Here is a 21,736-nt window from a genome sequence, read left to right on the forward strand (position 1 = left end):
AATCATTACATTATGACTTTCAATAATTATGTGAAACAAAGGGATCCGATAGACAAGACTTTCTTTTTTAAAGCAAAACCTAATATATCATATAAAAAAAAAACAGAATTTACCTACAGTTAGATAAGTGATACTATGGTGAAATGTTCCATATACTTAGTCATGTATCCGAGTTTGATCAAACTGTAGTGTTTTTTATACTTTTTGTACGTAGTTTTATGTAGTTAGCACCAGCATACTAGTTTATTTGTTTATTGAATTTAGTCAGAAATATCGTATTAGATGTTTTTAGTATGACCCTCTAAAAAGAATGTAGTCAAAAATATTTAAATTTTATTTTTCTATAGAAGGATAGGTAGGTACAGTCAGCATCAATAGTAGAGGTTCAGAACGTGAAAACCGAAATTCGCAAATTGCGGAGATCTTTCTCTTTTACTCCAATGAAGGCGTAATAAGAGTGACAGAGAAAGATGCCCACAATTTGTGAACTTCGATTTTCGCGGTTATAGCCCTGGAATACTTTTCCAAATATGTATACCTGGATTAATCAACTTTTTCTTGTGACACGTGGCTATGGTTACGGTCTCCTCAGTCACTCTTAAAATTCTAGGTTTTTCGTATTTAAATGAACCAAACTTGCATTTTATGGTAGTTCTAAATAAGACCTTTCCATAATTGGACATCTACTGAGCATGTTAGTAGAACATGGTACAGCAGTTCTTCTAACAATCTATGCTACTATTGTCTCTTCGCTGATGGGACAGAATAACAACAAGAAATAGTTGATTGACCCACCTATATCTATACCTATCAATTACAGTTCGCTTTCAAAAGTAGGTATTTATCTGTCAGTCTTATTGTTCTTCTTATAGACACATCTCTTTTTGTTAAGTTATTAGAGAATGGTAGATACACATTTCCCGCGTAGTCTGATACACTATTTGATGCTAACTATATAGTCCCATTAACACATTAATTGTAACAGTAGCACAGAATACGTTAAATTAAGTAACTCAATATAAAACTTTGTTCTTTCTTTTGCAAATAACATGTATTCCTTTTATCTATAGAAATAATATCTAGTATGACCATTCAGTAGTAGTATTAGTTGCCTTTGTAAACCAATCTTAGTTTATAGTATAGTATGGTCCAAATTCACTTCAATACGAACGATTATTGTATGATAGAGAAATTGTGATTTTGTAGAGTTTATGGTAGATTTTGAAATTATAGTACTTGCAAATTTACGTCTTGTGTTTTTATCATTACGTCTTATATTCCACCTTTTAGAATCAAATTTAAAAATAATTGGATATCTGGAAGGATGTGCAACTTATTTTACCTAATTAGTAAGGCTGGTTTTAGTGTCACGCGGACCGTCCGTGCGGATCGCTCCGCACCGTCAAATCGTATGAGAAAGCTGTCCACGCGGACGGTCGTCCGCGTGGATCCGTCAGCTTTACTCTAAAAAGTCTAAAACGCTCCCTGAACTTAATACATATTGGTCCGGTGCGGAGCGATCCGCACGCACGATCCGCGTGACACTAAAACCAACCTAAAATGTTTGTGGAAAACGCTGAAATATAATTTTTAGTTCGCCTACGGCAATTCGGTAGGCAAAGGCAAGTGATTTGCATAACTGAAATTGCTCAGAAAAAAACAATAGGCGCCTTTACTAATAAAGTCCGTATAAACTATAAGCATAGAGAAATATAGTAAGTATAGAGTGCTCACTCCATACATCATGCAGTTTTGGTATAAAGCGACTATTATTTTCATAGTCGATATCTAGCATCATAGAAATATAAGTAAAGAAAGAGTGGTTACTCCATACATCAGTTTTCTTACCAATACGAGTTATTTCGTAGTCGCATCGAGTAGCGGAATTATCAACATACATAGAAATATGGCATGACCATACTTTGTCTTTCTTTGCATTTGTCTTTCATTATAATCGTGGCAGTAATGCAGCGGCGAACGTCACTCATTTTATCAAGGAAATTGGCAGATACATCGCCAGCAGATACATCCGAATGTCACCTTTAGTATTATTAATGTTCCATATAATAAGTAATATGCACGTTGCACATAATAACATACCTAATAGGTCATATTAAATAGGTTAAATGTTAAGTAAACACTCTTTATCGTTGCGTGATTTGGTTATGTTTAAGTCGATATTGCAATGGCACCTACCTACTCACATTAATTGTAAATAAATAGGTACATATTACAGTACATATGGTGCTACTTTCCCGCACTAGTGCGGGTATGAACACTTCCATGCCCATGTCGAAAGTTTAAATGACCATATGTACTGTAAAACGTTGTACAATACACGTGCGAATAGGTAATTCGCATCGCATTCGCGTGTCGATTTAAAAGTCGAGTTTTAATTTATCGCCAATCGTTGCGCATAGCCTACTTTCGCACTTGTATTGTAAATACTATTGCGTACGTAGGTACTTGCCTATTATGCTGGATAGATTTCTATAATAAACTCATTGGTTTAAACCCACAACCTACTGTTTGATTATGATTTGAATATCATATGTTTCCGTAGTAAACCAATGTGTTTAAACCTGAAAACGACTTTTTGAATATGATTTGAATATCGTATGTTTTACAAGGCCGAACAACTTCCTCTTTATTCTGGATTTATTATTTATATCTGGATTTACTTAAGTAAGTCGGATAAAAGAAATTGCTTTGTTAAAAATCCGCGATTACTAAGAAACCGTTGCGGTAAACATACAAGTATGTTATGTTTACAATATGAGGGTCAGACAAATCAAATCAGTTGCAAATGACCCCTACTGGAAAGCGTACGTGTTTCAACTATAAACTATTATAATGTGATTACGTGATAAATATTTCGTTCTAAAAATAAATACTATTTATACAAGAAAAGCTATTAAAATATCATTATATAAAATCATAATCGTAAGTGATTTGATCATTGTGTTTTAAGTGGAAAACGTAAGTATCTTTGTTTGTTTTGTTTCAATTTGATATTAGTTATTTGGTAGTGTGAGCGGGTAAGTACAATCAGAAAAATAAAACCTGCGTCTTTTATGTCGTTAAATGATTTTTTTTGTTATATTTTTTAGAGTTTGAATATTGGTAAGATACTTACTACTTAATTTCCAATTGACAAATACCATAAACAAACAAATAACGACATTTTGTGATAGATTTATGATGAAAAATTCTAAATGAAGCAATCAATAATAAATTAAACTAAAAGCTTGTAATGTTTTCACGTTTAAGTATTAAATCTGAATTATGTAGAAAACAGTGTCTTTAATAAATACATGTCTACCCCCATTCTGAAAAAAACAAAATTAAAACTTTTACTCAGAAAATAAATTGTTTATTTATTTATTTTATTTTAATCTTTATTGCACAATACATGAAGGTACAAATGGCGGACTTAATGCCTTAAGGCATTCTCTACCAGTCAACCAATGGGTCAAACCAGAAAGATAAGTAGGTGCAGTATCTTAAATTCGAGGGGGATATCATATTTAATAATAATAATAATATTTAATAATAATACTTCCTAAACGCCAAGGATCTCCACAACCGCGAGGTGTACAATCTCAGGAATTATTTCCTTAACAACGAGTGTGGGATGCATCGTGATGTGGTGGCAGTAGACAGGAACCTCACGCCGCTCTCCTTGGCAAACGAGAACTGGCGCAAACCTGTGGTACTAAGTACTGCGGATCGCAAGGCGGCATGGGAGAGTAAGGTGCTACACGGGTGGTTCTACAAGGCCCTCACGGGACCCGATGTGGACCTGCTCGCGTCGGTGAACTGGCTACGATTCGGGGACCTCTTCGGAGAAACCGAGGGTTTTGCCTGTGCAATTGCGGACGAAGTAATAATGACGAACAACTATCGGAAATATATCCTGAAGGACGGTACGGTCGACATTTGTCGGGCATGCCGCCGTCCCGGAGAGTCACTCAGGCATATCATTTCCGGTTGTTCTCATCTTGCTAACGGCGAGTACTTGCACAGACATAATCTCGTAGCCAGGATTATTCACCAACAGCTTGCTCTTCTATACGGTCTTGTGGACCGCGAAGTACCGTACTACAAGTATTCACCTGTGCCAGTTCTTGAGAATGGTCGTGCCACGCTCTATTGGGATCGATCTATTATCACTGACAGGACTATTGTAGCCAATAAGCCTGATATTGTGATAATAGATCGAGCGCAACGCCGGGCCGTGCTCGTTGACATCACCATCCCCCATGATGAGAATCTCGTGAAAGCCGAGAAGGACAAGTCCAGTAAGTACCTAGACTTGGCTCACGAGATAACCGCCATGTGGGATGTTGATTCGACGATCATTGTCCCGATAGTTGTTTCAGCGAACGGTCTAATAGCGAAGAGTCTCGACCAACATCTTGAGAGACTCTCGCTAGGTGGTTGGATCAAGGGCCAGATGCAGAAGGCGGTGATCTTGGACACGGCGCGGATAGTCCGCCGGTTCCTCTCTCTGCGGCCCTGACCACCGGTAGCTTGGGCCCTGCCCCGCTGCCGGCGGCATTCTAGGTTAGGTTTTTTATAATGTGTTTATATGTATTTTTTATTGTTTTGTAAGTGTTTTTATATTTTACTTTTATATTCATATTATAAATAACCTAACGTAAGAGGAAAGATAAATAAAGGAATAATAATAAAAGACGTTTATTCAAAGAGTTTGAACATAGGTACATAATAAAAGTACACAATAATGCTTACAAACTAATTGAAAGGGAAGGTGGCTCAGCTAATGTCTGTGCCAAAAGACTACGGGGCACAGCGGCCCTAAAGACTTCCAGCAACGGACGCTGTTATTCTGCCACCGCCGTATTTATATCTAGCTAAGGACAGTAGAAACATTTACACTATTACACATAGGACAGGATAGCAAAACCGAACAATGCGCAGTGGATAAAAAAGTGCTAACTTAATTAAAATTAAATATCTAAAGGTCACTCAACCAAAAGTGTACGTTAATTCCTTTTGGAGGTCCAGTAAATAAGCCTTGCAACGTAGTTTGAAAACCGCCAGGGACTTACTGTTAGCTACTGGTGGCGGCAAATTGTTCCAGCATTTAGACGCAGCATAGCGAAAACTGCCTCTAAATGACTGAAGCCGGAGCAGTGGAAGGGAGATACGCTCTTGTTGCTCACGCAAACCTTTCAACTTTCGGTTAGGTTTCCATTCGAGTGTACGCGCGAGATAGGGTGGAATGCCAGATTGTTTAAGCGTAAATACCATTGCCGCGAGCTTTAGTATTCGTCTGTGCGACATATTAAGTTTACGCGCTTTATTAAGGTAAGGGCTATGTGAGCGGCGAGGGATATTTTGACAGAAACGCACGCATGAATTTTGCACTCGTTGAATCGCTCGTTCTGTTCTTTTTCTTATGCAAGGCCCATATACAACGTCTCCATAATCTACTAACTACTAATACTAGCTTCTGTCCGCAACTTTGTCTGCGTAGAATGATGATGATGATGATAAAAACTACCCTCTGTTCTTCACCGGGCCTCAAACTATCTCCATACCAAATTTCAGCTAAATCGATTCAGTGGTGTACCTAAACGTGAAGAGGTAACAGACAGACAGACAGACATACCTACAAGAGTTGCTTTCGCGTTTATAATTTTTAATAGACGTCATGCTCCGTGGAAACCCCACTGTCTGTTTTGTGATTTATTGAAACGTAATGCTGATGTACACAATATGTACTGAATTAGTACATACTTAAAAAAAAATGTACCTCAATAGATCGAGAGTACAATTAACTCAACTCGGACTTGCTGTAGAGCATCTCCCCAGCAACCCCAAAATTTATTTAAAGAAAATTCACGTAAATACTTACTTTTTAGCAAATAAGACGCTGAAAAAAAATTGTACTGTGGTTTTTAACGTTGAATCAGTTAGCCATGGCTAGTTAAATTACCTAATTGTCGCCAGGACGCAAGCGCCTCCAGCCGACTTCTCAAACGTACGAAACTTTGTATTTTTATATACAATGGGATACACACGTTTTATTTATGTTATGAACTTGGTTTCTGGTGAAAGTTCCAATGTTTTCTTGTCAACCAGCAATGGCGCATTGATCATAAACGTACCTAATTATTTTTAGGGCTCCGTACCTCAAAAGGAAAAAACGGAACGGAACGGAAACTGCTGAACCAATTAAGTTGAATTTTGGTACACATATGTAAGTCTGTGACCCAAAGACGGACATGTAACGTAATTAAATGAATTTTAAACATAGGGGGCACTTTTGGGGGGTGAATGAGACAGCTAAAAAACAAAGTTTTGCAAACTTTGCTGCCCTGACTGACCCCTGAAAGTGTGCGATAATTGTTTGAAATAAAGCCTGGAAAATAACATTGGAACTTTCACCAGAAACCAAGTTCATAACATAAATAAAATGTGTGTATCCCATTGTATATAAAAATACAAAGTTTCGTACGTTTGAGAAGTCGGCTGGAGGCGCTTGCGTCCTGGCGACAATTAGGTAATTTAACTAGCCATGGCTAACTGATTCAACGTTAAAAACCACAGTACAATTTTTTTTCAGCGTCTTATTTGCTAAAAAGTAAGTATTTACGTGAATTTTCTTTAAATAAATTTTGGGGTTGCTGGGGAGATGCTCTACAGCAAGTCCGAATTGAGTTAATTGTACTCTCGATCTATTGAGGTACAATTTTTTTTAAGTATGTACTAATTCAGTACATATTGTGTACATCAGCATTACGTTTCAATAAATCACAAAACAGACAGTGGGGTTTCCACGGAGCATGACGTTTTAATAGCGGTTTATTATGTGTTTTACATACTCGATATGCTACTTTATTAACATGTTATGTAATATTAAATCACGTCTATTTTAAGAATGCATCCTGTTAGATTAAAGGTGACGTTCTAATTCAGACTGCGCCAGCATTAGGTACCTACTGCTACATTATTGCATAACTGCCGCTGCTGCAAATGTTAAAAATCCGCTTTCTGCAGTAACCCAGTCCACAGCAGCAGTAGCGGCGCGACAATACTGCCGACTGCATTACTGCTGGTGAACTCTAAATCCGAAAATTCTTTAGAGCTAAGTGCATGACAGCATAGTACGAGAAAAATGTGTAAAAATCTTTTCTTATTCAGATTCAGCCATAAAAACCATGCACGCTGCAATATTGCTTGCGTGCGCGGCGTTCGCGGCGCAAGGCGCGCACGCGCAGGTCGAACGCCGGCTAGGCAACTTTAGAGAAGTGTTCGCTTGGAAACAGATGACTTTCAATATCAACGGACAGACACGTGAGTTTTTTTTTCATATAATATGTAGGTACATACTTATGTCATATACAGTCAGCAGCAGAAGTTACTAAGCGGGCGAGGTGTTAAAAAAAACCGGCCAAGTGCGAGTCGGACTCGCGCACGGAGGGTTCCGCACCATCAACAAAAAATAGAGCAAAACAAGCAAAAAAACAAGCAAAAAAACGGTCACCCATCCAAGTACTGACCCCGCCCGACGTTGCTTAACTTCGGTCAAAAATCACGTTTGTTGTATGGGAGCCCCACTTAAATCTTTATTTTATTCTGTTTTTAGTATTTGTTGTTATAGCGGCAACAGAAATACATCATCTGTGAAAATTTCAACTGTCTAGCTATCACGGTTCGTGAGATACAGCCTGGTGACAGACGGACGGACGGACCGACGGACAGCGGAGTCTTAGTAATAGGGTCCCGTTTTTACCCTTTGGGTACGGAACCCTAATTACCTTGACACGCTCTTATTCTCTTAACAATAAAGTCGCGTCAAGATAATTTTGAACACCTCGCCCACTTTGCAACTTCTGCTGCTGACTGTACCTAAGTACCTAAGGTGTATTATGGTAACTTCGAAAGCGTAAGTCTGTACATCATATTTCCATACTACAATCCACCCTTTTCACCCTCTTGGGAGATAATTTCCATGATAAAAACTTTCTTATATCCTTCTCCAGGATTCAAACAATCTCCATACCTACATGATTTGATGATTTCATCTAAATTGGATCAGCGGTTTTTGATTCGGATCTTGAAGGAACCGGCCTTTGCAAAACGGCAGTTTCAAATACATTGGTCTTTTATCAAACGGTAAAACCTGATCTAATGGGTCCTTTAAATGTATTACTGGGGGAATTGGGGCTTTGACCTTTGTTCAAACTTGATTATTTGAATACTGTTGTGAACTCGTGTTTTGCTTACATAGCAACAAGTAAGTAAAAGTAATATTTATTAGTACAAAAATTAACAAAACTTCATTAAGACGAATGGATGGATCAACTATTTCTTATTAACAGAAAAACATCGAGTGTGTAATCGTTCCACATGACATTTGACACCATTTACTGATAAAAATAAATATTATGTAGGTAGTTAATCCGTTTTTAATAACTCATACTCAGAAGACTCATAATCTTTATTAGACTGAGCATAGTAACGCTACCCCCTCTGCCACTTATACGGTAGTTTTACTCCATCTTCGAGTCAATCCCGTGCCGTGATTGGTCCGTGTCTTTGAACGGACCAATCACGGCACGGGATTCGCTCACCTTGTCCCCCCGCACCCCCGTATTTTTGGCAGCATCGGTTTCATGAAATAATTGCTCTAAACTCAGTCTAGAGGATTCCTACTTAAGAATAAGAATAAAGAATAAAAGAATAAAATTGTTTATTGCCACACACATACAAGAATACAAAAACGATCAAGAAAGAACAAACAATAGACATGTAGATAGTAGAACAGCAACAAATATAGCATAGCATAGTTTCTTAAGTCTTCCTAGTCTATGATTGCATATCACATTGTATGTTAACCTATTGCATAGAATTGTACAACACGACACCCTGTAGGGCACAGCAAACAGTTAATTCAAGAAAGAGGAGATCGAGTTTTTAGTACAAGATCGAGTTGTTTGTTGTTTTTAAATGTTATTTATTGTGTAGGAGTACTTTATTGTTCGTGAAAAAATTAATTTGATGTATAATAAGCTTTTTTAATGAGGTTTTCTTTTAGTTTTTTTTTAATTCATTGGCGGACTTGGTGTTATTTATTTCGTTACTAATTTTATTCAATATTTTTTTTTTTGTGCCATTGAGTTAGGACTTTTTGAATGTAGTTTCAGTTTTGAGGGGATAACTTGCACCAGCTTATTTTGAAATCTGCTGGCGTAAAGTCGGGCGTTGATGTTTTTAATAGGTAACGCTAAATAAAATGTAATTTAGTAATTCATCATAGGTACAAGTTGTTCGAGAGATAATTCCACATTGTATTTCATCAGGTTCACAAGCGGTTTTGTATTAAATAGGTTCGTGGTAAGCATACAATTATGACCAAGGTTACGGTCAGTCACGACTAGTGCATCTCAGTAATGTTTACCTACAATTTTTTTATGTTTTCCTCATTCTGTACAAGTATGTGGCGGTGGTGGCCCAGTGGATCTGGCCGCGTAGCGAAGGTGCCAATCGCTAACGCTCCGTAGCGATCGAAACGGAACTGTCACTGTCGCTCTAATATGGAAGAGTGACAGAGAGACACAAAGCGGTTCGATGGCGAAGCGATAGCAATTGTCACCATGGCTAGGCCGCCTGACGTCCGACTTGCAATCCGGAGGTCGCGGGTTCAAAACCTCGTGCCAATGAGTTACTTATATGTACGGAATATCATTTCATATTTACCACTAGCTTTTCTGTGAAGGAAAACAACGTGAGGAAACCTGCATACATCCGCGAAGAAAATTAAACTTTCTACATGGAGGTTTCATATGGTGCTATTTCCCGCACTAGTTCGGGAAAGTAGCACCATATGTGCTGTAAATGATTTTTATACAAAGTTACATATATCTTTGGTACCTATAATAAAAAGCATAACTTTGTATTGCAGTAACAGTTTTGAATGATTCAGGGTAGTTTCACTAGACTCGATATCGACCGGGATATGGACCGTGATTACTGACTACCTTTTGTATGTTTTGTATTGCAGTTCTCCAGGACCGTTCCAGCAGCGACGGGCTAGAAGAGGACAGCAGACAGAAGAGACAGACAGATGAGGTCGTCTTTAACAACCACGAAGAGGAACCTGAGAGAAACTGGAACCTGAGTAAGTATAGGTCTGGGAAACCAACTTTGTCCAGACGAGCTGGGCAAATCGACCGATTTGATCAGGAAAATAATTGGCGCCAATCTCATCTAGCGTCCACACGTACGCAATTTAATCACCAATTTGCAGGATGGATTCCAATTCCATGGATACTAACTTCGAAAATTGGCATTTTTGTGTCCGCACCTGCTGATTTGATCGGGGAATCAATTTGGCGTTTGCGTCCGCACGGCCTGTTTCGATCGGAAAATTTCATCAGATTGGTGAAAAATGTTCTCGTCTGGACTCGACTTAAGCGAACAACTAGCGAACGCGAAGCGAAGCGGCGCGGCGCGGCGGACCCACGGCGTTCGCGTTCGCAACGAGATCGCCCACGTAGGACGTACACTTCTATAGTAGGCATCAAAGGATTGATTCTCCCCGCGCCGCATCGCTTCGCTTCGCGTTCGCGTGTTGTTCGCCTACGTAGTACGCTGCGTAAAATAACGAGTTACTGACAAAAAAAAATGTAACACACCTTTAAGGATGACTCTCGTTAGACCGGGCCGTGTCCGGGCCGGAGCTTACGGAGCTTCGTTTTCTACGGAAAGCATCACGTGATCATCTGTCATAGAAAAGTAAGCGCCGGAAGCTCCGGCCCGGACACGGCCCGGTCTAACGTGAGTCATCCTTTATTGCTTACTGTTCCTGCGCCAAAAGGCCCAAAAGCCGTAATTTCCTAATAAAAAAAACATATGGTACCTATATATAGGTACATCGGTCATCGACAAGGACAAAGTGCCAAAAATATGTACACACTACCTTAATTTATGGGAAATTTGTGACTAACTTATTAAAACTGTCATATATATTTCTTGCACTTTAATCTACTTTCAGTTGTATGCCTACTGCCAATTAAATCCGAGCTTAATATGAAGTAACTGCATTTTAAAACTATCCTCTGTAACTAACTTACTGATTACATTTTTAATCTTTATTTTATTTCCTTACATAATATTTAATCCTTAAATCTATTCTTTGTTTTCTTTATTTGTTATTCTTCCTTTGTTTCATCTTCTCTAGATTCAGGTTCATCTTGGAATCGGCCACAAAGACCTACTTATTCAAGTAAGTAATACTTAGTTAACATGTAAGTGAGGCCTGAGTGGACGCTGCTCACATCACGCGCCCGACGCCACGCTGCACAAATGCGCACATGTTAAACAAATGCGCACGTATAGGAGCGGCCTTAGTGCACGCTGCTCACATCACGCGCCCGACGCCACGCTGCACGCCCCGCCGAACGCTCCGCTTCGAGCGTCCACTCAGGCCTTAGTGTAAGGCCTGAGTGGACGCTCGAGTTGGGCGTGCAGCGGGGCGAGGCGTGCGGCGTGCATGTTAAACAAATGCAAACATATAGGAGCGGCCTTAGTGCACGCTGCTCAAATCCTTTGGGAGCTCGACGCCACGCTGCACGCCCCGCCGAACGCTCCGCTTCGAGTGTCCACTCAGGCCTTACACTAACACATGTATAAGGACATTTATTTGTGTGATCGCACAAATATTTGTTCCGTTTGTGAATAACACAAGTAAATGCCCTTACGTTATTCATTCCTTCGTATTTGTTATGTTATTGGTTGTGTGCTCAAATAGAATACTAATTGTGTGCTAAGTTGGTAACATGTTTCATCTCTTAGTAACATAATTACTTCTAATAACACTTACATCATTATTGATGCTAACGTACGCTACGTTTCGCAATCGTAAGCGGTAATCACTAACTATATATATATCTGTAAATGTGTCACTACATAAAAAGGGATTTTTATGTAGTGACACATTTACAAATATGTATATAGTTTCTTTTTTCAGGGCCGAATACAAACACTAGACCGACATCTACGTCAACAACTAGCAGACCAACTTCACCAAATGGTACGTTATATTGTGATGAACAACGACATGAGGTGTATTCGGGTACTTTCGAATGAACGAATAGTGGCGGATAATTCCGAAACTGACTCTTACTACAACGGAATGTGATGAATCAAAGTCCTTGGTACAATCATTTACTTTTAATTTACTCCAACTACTTACTTCTACGTACACTCTTAAACAATCTTAAGTTCACAAGCAGTAACCTTCGTGCTAAATTTAGTGTTACTCGTTCCAGCGCCAAGCGAGAATGAGTCTTCCACCCCATGGTACGTTATATTTATACTTTTCTATCATTAGAATTGACGGGTAGGAGAGAAGGGTCATTTTCGCGAGTACCGACAGATTAATTAACAAATATTCGGGTAAACACTGATCATATTTTCAATCACTACCCACTGAATGCCATTAGTTAAACCTAACTTACACTAAATAATTATAATTTATTCTCAAAATCTTATGAAATATCACACTCGGCCATCCGACTGCGTGCTACCTCCGGTGCACGATCAACAATAATATCACAGGAATATGAGTGATTTTACATGATTTTTCGGGATTACCCGATTTCCGGAATTACCCGAACCCTTACTATATTTATATGTACGAGGGGGGGTTTAAAAATTCGCGGCCTAAGTCTGGAAAAAAGACTATGCTACTTTTTTCCCCGCGTCTTTGGCAGTTTAAATATTGCCGCCATTACTAACGATAATTAACGATTAATAATTAACATTTAGGTACTTTAAAACTCTTTTTTATTTATTCTATATATGGCCGCGAACTTTTCAGCCGCCTCTCGTACGAGTATAGCTCTGATTTCAACATTACTGACACTTATCTGATCGCAGACACACTAAGGCCGCGGCCGGTCTCATCGAAAGCGTGTGCGTAACGTACACGTGCACGTTTGCGTTGTAAATTGTGATACACTCATCCTTATAAGAGACGGCACACCACTTGCGTGACGTGTGCGTGCACAGCTCCAACATTATGGCTCCTCTACACGATGGCCCAGCGCTGGACAAGTGCGATGGCCATGCGATGGTTGAGAGCACGCACTATGGAATGGGCCACGTGTAGATGCGTACGCGCCATCGCTAGCCCACTACCTTTGATGTGCGGCCGAAAAACCGGCACCGCGGCCATCCTATCGCCATCCTGCCGCGCCATAAGCCATCCGACACCACTACACCCTCTGCTACCATTGTGTAGAGGAGCCATTATAGTGCACGCGCACGTACGTGCACGTCTACGCACGCGCAGCCGGTGTGCTCAGTCCTTTGCCCATATTGATATTACCTTTTTTTTTTTTCAGATGAAGCCGGTCGATTCTTTATTCAGTACAACAACGTTCCTATGGGGTTGGAGAAGGTTGGCAACAGACTGTTCATAGCCTTGCCTAGAAGGAGGTACGGTAAGTACCTAATATTTGGTCGTCTCTGCCACTGTAAAATCAGCTAGGGTACCTAGCTAAGGTACCCTGATCGCAAGGTGCCCTGAAGGGCTAATCGCTTTCGCTATACGGCTTTGTCTATCTATAGCCCCCTCCACACTCGTGCGCGAATCGCGGCGCGAAGCCGCGAACGCGTGTGTGGAGTCGATTTTCGCAGACAGCGATTCACGCACATAGTCTGGAGGGGGCTTATCAGTCTTCCATATTAGTGTGACAGTGATAGGTGCGTTTTGTTCGCTACGGAGCGTAAACGATTGGCATGTTGGCTACGCTCCCTGTGCTGAATTAAGATGAAAATGGATGACGGCACCTTTGCGCCGTTTCTCCATACAAACGTAGTTCCCATTTACCTCTCCGGATATCAACATTGCAGAAAATATTTGTAATTTTTCAGGAATCCCAACGACACTGAACTACATAAACCTGGACCGGGAATCGAACACGCGCTCCCCCGCTCTGACACCCTATCCTGACCTCAGGCAAGGGCGGCGCCTGACATCTGTTTATCGGACGCGCGCCGACCAGTGCGGGAGGCTGTGGATGGTTGATACAGGACTCATGGAGATACCTAGTTAGTGTCACATATTTAAAAAAAAAAGTTGTACACTATACTCTTTTTACAGATTTAGGAATTTTCATGTTATTTCTACTTGGTATCACGTGCTTGATCGCAACAGAAGAAGAAAAGTGTCCCAGAATTTCCATACTTTTTCGGTTAATAGAATAGAATAGTTTTTTATTCGTAAACACACAGACAATGACAAGACATAATTACATAAAAGAACATAGTGAAAATAAAGTGTCACGAAATTGGTACATCTCAGCATGTTGCTGGTTGCTGGTGACTTCCAGCGCTATCTTCCGATGAGACCATCAAGTGAGAAATAATCACGGAAGGTAACAGACAAAAATAAAGAAACATAAAATAAGCCTTAAAATAAATTACACACAGTTACACAAACCAATACAAAAAAATTAACAACTACATCATCATCAACAACAACTTTAAATAAAACGCCTCTTTTAAAATATGCGAACTAGTAGGTACGATCTGTAGTGTGTTTTCTTAATGGTTATATCCCCGTAGAGTCCGTTCGGAAAGAGAAGAGTCGTGGAATGTATTGAGCCCCATACATTCCACGACTCTTCTCTTTCCGCACAGACTCTAGTAATTGTTTTTACCCTCTTATTTTCAGATAATCCTCAGCAGGCCCAGCCACCAGCGATAGTCGTATTCGATCTGGCCACAGACACCCAGATCCTCAGATACCCCTTCAAGAGTTCAGATGTACCGGCAGCCAACACTCCTACTGGTAAGAACTTAATAGTTATTTGTACAACAAGAGATCAAAGTTTGATATTTCTTCGAGTGCTTATTTTGAGTCCCGTGCAAGCGAAAGATTGTATAGTACCTAATTTAGAATCTTGAGCGTAGTAAGGGAGCGTAATAAATAACTTTGATCTCCTGTAGTTCACAAAACTTTTCACCTCAGCAGTGAGAACATATTAGACATCCTGAAAAATGTAATCCTTCTTCATCACTTACCTATTCACTCATGTTTTCTTAAGATATACTAACAATTAAGTTTAATTACCACAATCAGACACAGAAACAAAACGTAGTAAATTTCAGTAAAATAGTAATAATTATATGGAACAACGACTATCAATTGATTGACACTTCAATCGACAACTTTTTTTTGTAAAAAAAAAACATTGTAAGATACGGTCCGAATTGCGGATACGTAATACTATTTGTAAACTATAGTAGAGATTCTTAAAAGTATTATTGGATCGGACAATTTCATCAGATTGGCGAAAAATTGTCTCGTCTGGACTCCACTTTACCGAGCTACTGGGCACCCTGGGTGCCCTGGGTTTAGGTCAATTTAAAATTTTATTCAGTTTATTATTTATTTCAGGCCTTGCTTCAATCACAGTGGACGTCATAAACGGAGACTGCTCCAACACATACGCCTATGTACCAGATCTGACCACGATCGGCATGATTGTGTTCTCCCTGCGAGAAAGAGACAGCTGGAGGCTGCAGCACAACTATTTCAGCTTCAATCCCACGGCTGGGATTTTGAATATTGCTGGTAATTATGAAGCGCGGCAATGCGCGGCAGGAAGCGGTAGTTGCTAGTTGACAATACATGTATCGGCAAACAAAAAGTCTAATGCTCGATAATTTTTAGCTAATATTATAACCGGAACTATATTTTCCACTCCTTCTGCTTATAATATTAGTTGTAAATTAATTGTTTTAGTAGTACATTTTTCTTCAGTAGCGAAACTTATGCCATCTGGTGTCAAGTAGCGGTACTGATAGTTCCACTACCGTGACGTTAGATGTCGACTATGAAAGAACTCGCGTTTTGGTAAGAAAACTTACCACTCTTTCTTTACTTATATTTCTCTATGGTTGTTAATGATTATTTTTACGCAGGCCACCGGTTCCAATGGAGTGACGGCATCTTCAGCATCACCCTGACCGACCCTGACTCCGCAGGCTGCAGGACAGCGTACTTCCATCCCCTCATCAGCACCGAGGTAAATCGATCTTCGGAGTATACCCATTTGCCCCCACCGGGGAGTAGGGCTGCCAGTACATAATTTTTGATTATACGATCCAGTGCCTGCAATTATACGAAATTCGATTGCATTATACGAAAACACAATTTTAAAAAAATCGATTAATATAAAATCGATATTTTGAAAAACTGGGGTCTTACCGCAAATGCCGAAATTCGCAAATTGCGGGGGTCTTTCTCTTTTACTCCTATGAAGGCGTAATAAGAGTGACTGAGAGGGACGCTCGCAATTTGTGATCTTCGATTTTTGCAATTATAGCCCTAACGTTGACGTACGGTTCCATTAAATTTTATAACAGTATTGACAGTTTTTGATTTGAAGTATTGTCAGTAGTTTGACACCGGTGTTTTTTTTTTCGTATCCAATTATACCGATTGACCAGCTATACTAATAAAAATTCCATTATACGAATTTCGTATCAAATTCTACGATCTGGCAGCCCTGCGGGCGGGGACAGATGGGATAGGTGTTTTGGTATAAATCATCCCCATTTGTGCCTGACTTATATAGATGACGGTGATCACGTGATGCTTTCCATAGAAAACGAAGCTCCGGTAGCTCCAGCCCGGACACGGCCCGGTCTAACGTGAGTCATCCTATACCTAGGTTTATAGAGTCAGACCAAGCTAGCTAGCTGTAGAGTTCGCTTGGACTCTAGCATAGACTAGGAATCCTCTAGACGGAGTTTAGAGCAATTATTTCATGAAACCGATGCTGCCAAAAATACTGGGGTGCGGGGGACGAGTTGAGCGAGTCCCGTGCCGTGATTGGTCCGTTAAAAGACACGGACGTCACACAAAGACACTTTGACTGGAAAATGGAGTAAAACTACCGTATATTTGCGACAGAGGGGGTAGCGCTACTATGCTCAGTCTGGAGGATGTCTTGTCTGTGGACTCTAGTTACCTATAGGATGATTTTGTTGTGTGCAATTAAACATGTAATTACCTGTATGATTTACAGGAGTTTTCAGTAAACACCTGTGTCTTGAGGAATAGGACAGCCAGCAGCGACAGCGACTATTTCCAGAGGTATTCGGTGAGTATCAACTAATCTTTTTTATTTTTATTTTATTAAACTAAATATAAATAATGATTAAATGATGATGATGAATGAATTATGATGATGATGAAGGCTATTATTAAATGATCTCCGATGGTCCTTAAATAAATGAATTTAATTTAATTTATTGATTTGGGAAACAAGCAACATACCGTAAAATGGGGCGAGTAGGGACAAAACTGACATTCAAACCTCGATAAAACTTTATTTGTACATGTGACAAACTGATTTATATATACATAATAAATGTAACATGAACATGGACGCAATAAAGATATTATGAATTATGTTCCGGCCGTTTGTATTTTGGCTTTTTATGATTTTGTGTAGTTCCGTTTCATAACTTTAAAGATAAACACGAAATAGTAGGAAATCCCAGCTCACCCCGTAGTTGGGGTGAGGAGGGATTTCCTACTAAGGTGAGTTTTGAAAATTGTTGGATCGACACTTTGGGATTATGAACATTATAATACGTAGCTTGATTTTTTTTTGATATTTCAACTATAATCATACAAACAAGATATATACAGTTGTATTACTAAAATAAATTAAAAACTAGCTTAAATCTAAAATAGGGCCTTGAGGCATTGTACCAACGATGCTGGCGACATTTCCTCGCTGTATCGCAATGCTGATACGTTGTGCGAGGTAGCCGCCAGCTCTTCGGTCACCAGTTACGTCAACCAGACGCTTCGCGATTTCTGCGGGCATTGGCCCAAAGGCCTATTTTAGATTTAAGCTAGTTTTTAATTTCTTTTAGTAATACCACTGTATTATCTTGTTTGTAAATAATTACCTTGAATAATTAATGTGTACATGTGTATCAGGTGGTAGGCAACCGCGGTGAGAACTCCCAATGCACGATGCACGACTACCACTCCGCGTCCAACGTAATCTTCTTTGCCGACATCGGTCGTAACGCTGTGTCTTGCTGGAAGACCTCCAACATCCTGAACCCTGGCAACGTGGCTGTGCTCGCTCAGGACAGCACTAGGATGAGCTACCCTTCAGGCAAGTACCTACATTGTTGCAGGGATGGAGAGAAAGGCATTTTCTGACGAGGCTTGCGAAGCCTGACAAACTACCGTATTCGAACTTCAAGATATTCACAAGAGACGACACGTACTAGATCCATCTAGATACGTTATAGTTTAGATTTCAACTAGTTCTCCTTTGCAGCTCAATTCGGGCAACCAATGTCACTTTTATTACGTTAAAATATCGTATGCAGATTCTATAAATTGAATGATTTTTTGCTATAGTAATATAAAGGCTTAAATAAAATAAAATAAAATGTAAATTATAAATTTTGTAATGTAATGTTAGAAATATTTATTATTTAGGTATATAATATTATTTAGTTATTTAGTCAATTTTCAATGAATTTGTATATATGTAAATAATTGTGAATATTTTGCATGCTATAGAATATGGCTAATTAAGGAATGTACATAACATTGTAATAACACCTGTAAACCAACCCTTATTATAGCAAAATAAATTGATTGATTGATTGATTGATATGAATGAATGATTTCCATTAGATATCTAATAGATGTAACTTGGATGAGTATCTCCAGAATCGCGTAAATGTCAAATTTGACAGGCTAGATCTTAAAAATATCGTTGTCGTATCTTGGTGCTGTCTAATAGATATCTAATAGATGTCTAGTTCAAAATCCGAATCGGACCCAAAAGGTCCGAGACAGAAAATGCCTGTTTCCACCGAGGTACACATAGGGGTACACATAGGGGTACACACCGGGCTGTATATCGGTTATTTGGGTCTCTATTGTTTCCCAAATAGTTTTTAGCCGTAAATGCCATAATGTATTGTTTGCCCGTATTGCCCGCATTTTGCGTTAGTCATAATTCATTTGGTTCAGAAACGCATCAATTTTCAGGATTGTCATAAAACAAACCTAACCTAACCTATCTATAGGATAACCTAACGAAAATCCTGAAATGTTAACGGTTTCAGTTTTATGACTAATGATAATATGACAGACAATACATTATGACTTAAAACTTTATGGGAAACAACGGGACCCCGACATATGACTAAGTATGCCTAGCTTTTCCCAAATGGTCTGCCAGGGCACCTACCAATGCTTAACTGTCTATGCTTTCAGATCTTCACGTGACAGACGACGAAGTGTGGGTGATGGCGAACACTCTACCCCGCTTCGGGTACTCGCGTCTCGACCCCGACCAATACAACTTCTACGTCTACAGGTTTGTAAGCTTAGAAGGTAGCATCCTATAGAAGTGGTCTACGCGTGCCTCCGTGAGGGACAAAACATACGCAATGCGACGCTATGATTAGTCGAATTTATTTGTTATGGTGGGCAACAAATAAATTCGACCAATCATCCATACTAATTACGGTGGGCAATAAAAAAAAAGTGAGACTGTGACAAGGACAAACAATAATAGCGCTTTCGCTGCTACTTCTACTGAAAGATACATAAGTCTATCCCGTTCTGTCAGTTATCCCCACCACTCATGCCCAATCCAGTTTAATACTATAGATTAATGTTTGTAAGAGTTTCGAGATTTAAGTCAAAACTCCTGCCAGGCGCGGCTCACTCCGCGATTTCATCGCGTCGCTACAAGTACATGTGGCCCTCACCAGTTCTGGTGACTAGCAGTAGTAGTTGCCGCGCATCGCTACGGAACGGTCGGAACGGACGCCTACTCGCGGTCATATCTGTCGTAATAGACGCGTTTTGTTAGAGAGTGAACCTTCTGTACCTAGTACTATTAGTTTATCTGTGCCCCTGCTCGTTTGCCTTATACCATACAAATCTAGCAAATGCGCCGCACGCACACACACGCACGCATGTTGTGCAACAAGCAGATTGTAGTTCTAGCACAGAATAAATCATAGTACCTATGTATGTACTACCGTACAGAAAGGACACTTCCTACAAAACCGAAGTTTGACAGCGATTCATGCTATCCCTTTCTAATGTATGGCACTATCCCTTTCAGCTATTTAGGGTTGTCAAAATTCAAGTCATTATCTTATCTGTGGTCGTGCACGCGAAAGGACGTCAAGTAGTGCCAACCCTAATAATTCCTCGGGGCAATGCTGAGCCGAATGGAGCCGAATTTGCCCCAAAGGAGGAGTGTGAACTAGTGATTAGCTAGATCTGGACACACCTTAATATGTAACCTCCTTTTTTATTGCTCTGCTATACTGAAACACACCCAACTTGTCAGTAGAAAGCACGAAACAATGTTTTTCTATAAGAGTTCAACCCTTTACGCCGACATTTTTTAAATTTCCCGCCTTTTTCAACTGAGAAAGTAGCTACAAAGTATATCACCACAAGTATTTGGGCCGATTTTTATTTCAAGTCGGTTTTTTTTGCTTACCTTAGGATAAAAGATAATTATCTTGACTAAAATTCCTTCTGTTTCAGGGGAAACGTGAACGACCTGATAACGGGAACAGTATGCGATGGACGCACTCCCTTCGCTGGCTGAAGATAAGATAAGATTAGGATAGTTTACGATTTTTATTACAGTACAACATTTCTGATTTAACTATTGTTTCATTTTAATTGTGTATCACGAATACTACAGTAGTAGATTATGTATATTCTAAGATTTATGATTTAAATGTAGATGCCTGATTTTCACAATCATGGTAGAATTATTCGCAAGTATCAAGACTATTTACTACTAGACTAGTCATCTAAAATAATACTTTAGCTACTATAAAACCTAAATAATTAAAGAAAATTAGGTAAGTATCTCAGTAGTAAAAATAAGACATCAACGCGTTCATATATGAATAGATACTTATTACTTGGTATTACTGATGAAATCGTAGCGCGTTGGTGTCTTTTCCACTGGACCGCGGCGCCACGTGATTGCTCAAATTCATTTTAGTTGACTATACCGTTTCGAAATGAATATTATAGTTGAGTTGAGCCCATACATGAAAAGTACTCAATTACAGTTTGGTATACGAAATCTTAACGATTTTTTTATCGATCGCTGCAGATTTAGCTTGGTTTAACTACTGCACTTGGATAAATTTTCATGTAAAATTTCATGTTACTTATTTCAGAATGTCGTTTAACCTTTTAACCTCCGTAGTCTGCCGGCCTAGCCAAGGTGACAATCGCTATCGCTTCGACAACGAAACGCTTAGTGTCTCTCTATCACTCTTCCATATTAGTGCGACAGTGACAGTTGCGTTACGATCGCTATGGAGCGTAAGCGATTGACACGTTGGCTACGTGGCCTGATATACAATAAGACGTACAATAATAATATCCAACTCATTTCGCCGCAGTCTGATAAATTTAACTAAATTTTGTGTAAAGGATGACTCACGCTAGACCGGGCCGGAACGAGTGGAGCCGACACAAGGGCTCTCAGGAGCGCCACCGTCACCGGGCCGGGGCGTCAGGGCCACCCGACACTAGTTTATTAAAAATATAAATGCATTTATTTTATTTCATTACTTTTTACATCAGTTCTTAGGTATAATATAAGGGTTAAGGTAGGTAATTAGTCCATCTTAGGTATATGGAGTAAGTAGG

The 21,736-nt window shown here is 39.6% G+C and overlaps 1 protein-coding gene across 1 annotated transcript; it reads left to right on the forward strand.

The window, feature by feature from the left end:
- Window positions 1-7,177: 7,177 nt before the first annotated feature.
- LOC134660331 (L-dopachrome tautomerase yellow-f2-like) lies at window positions 7,178-20,680 on the forward strand. The gene is made up of 12 exons (XM_063516079.1): window positions 7,178-7,326; window positions 10,037-10,153; window positions 12,005-12,067; window positions 13,383-13,481; window positions 13,915-14,091; window positions 14,717-14,833; window positions 15,443-15,619; window positions 15,970-16,073; window positions 17,079-17,153; window positions 18,005-18,188; window positions 19,310-19,412; window positions 20,606-20,680. Exons 1-12 carry the CDS (start codon window positions 7,191-7,193, stop codon window positions 20,667-20,669), a joined length of 1,416 nt encoding a protein of 471 aa, XP_063372149.1. The 5' UTR covers window positions 7,178-7,190; the 3' UTR covers window positions 20,670-20,680.
- The last annotated feature ends 1,056 nt before the right edge of the window (window positions 20,681-21,736 follow it).

The sequence above is a fragment of the Cydia amplana genome, chromosome 26 (genome assembly GCF_948474715.1).
Source record: "Cydia amplana chromosome 26, ilCydAmpl1.1, whole genome shotgun sequence".
Classification (NCBI taxonomy): domain Eukaryota; kingdom Metazoa; phylum Arthropoda; class Insecta; order Lepidoptera; family Tortricidae; genus Cydia; species Cydia amplana.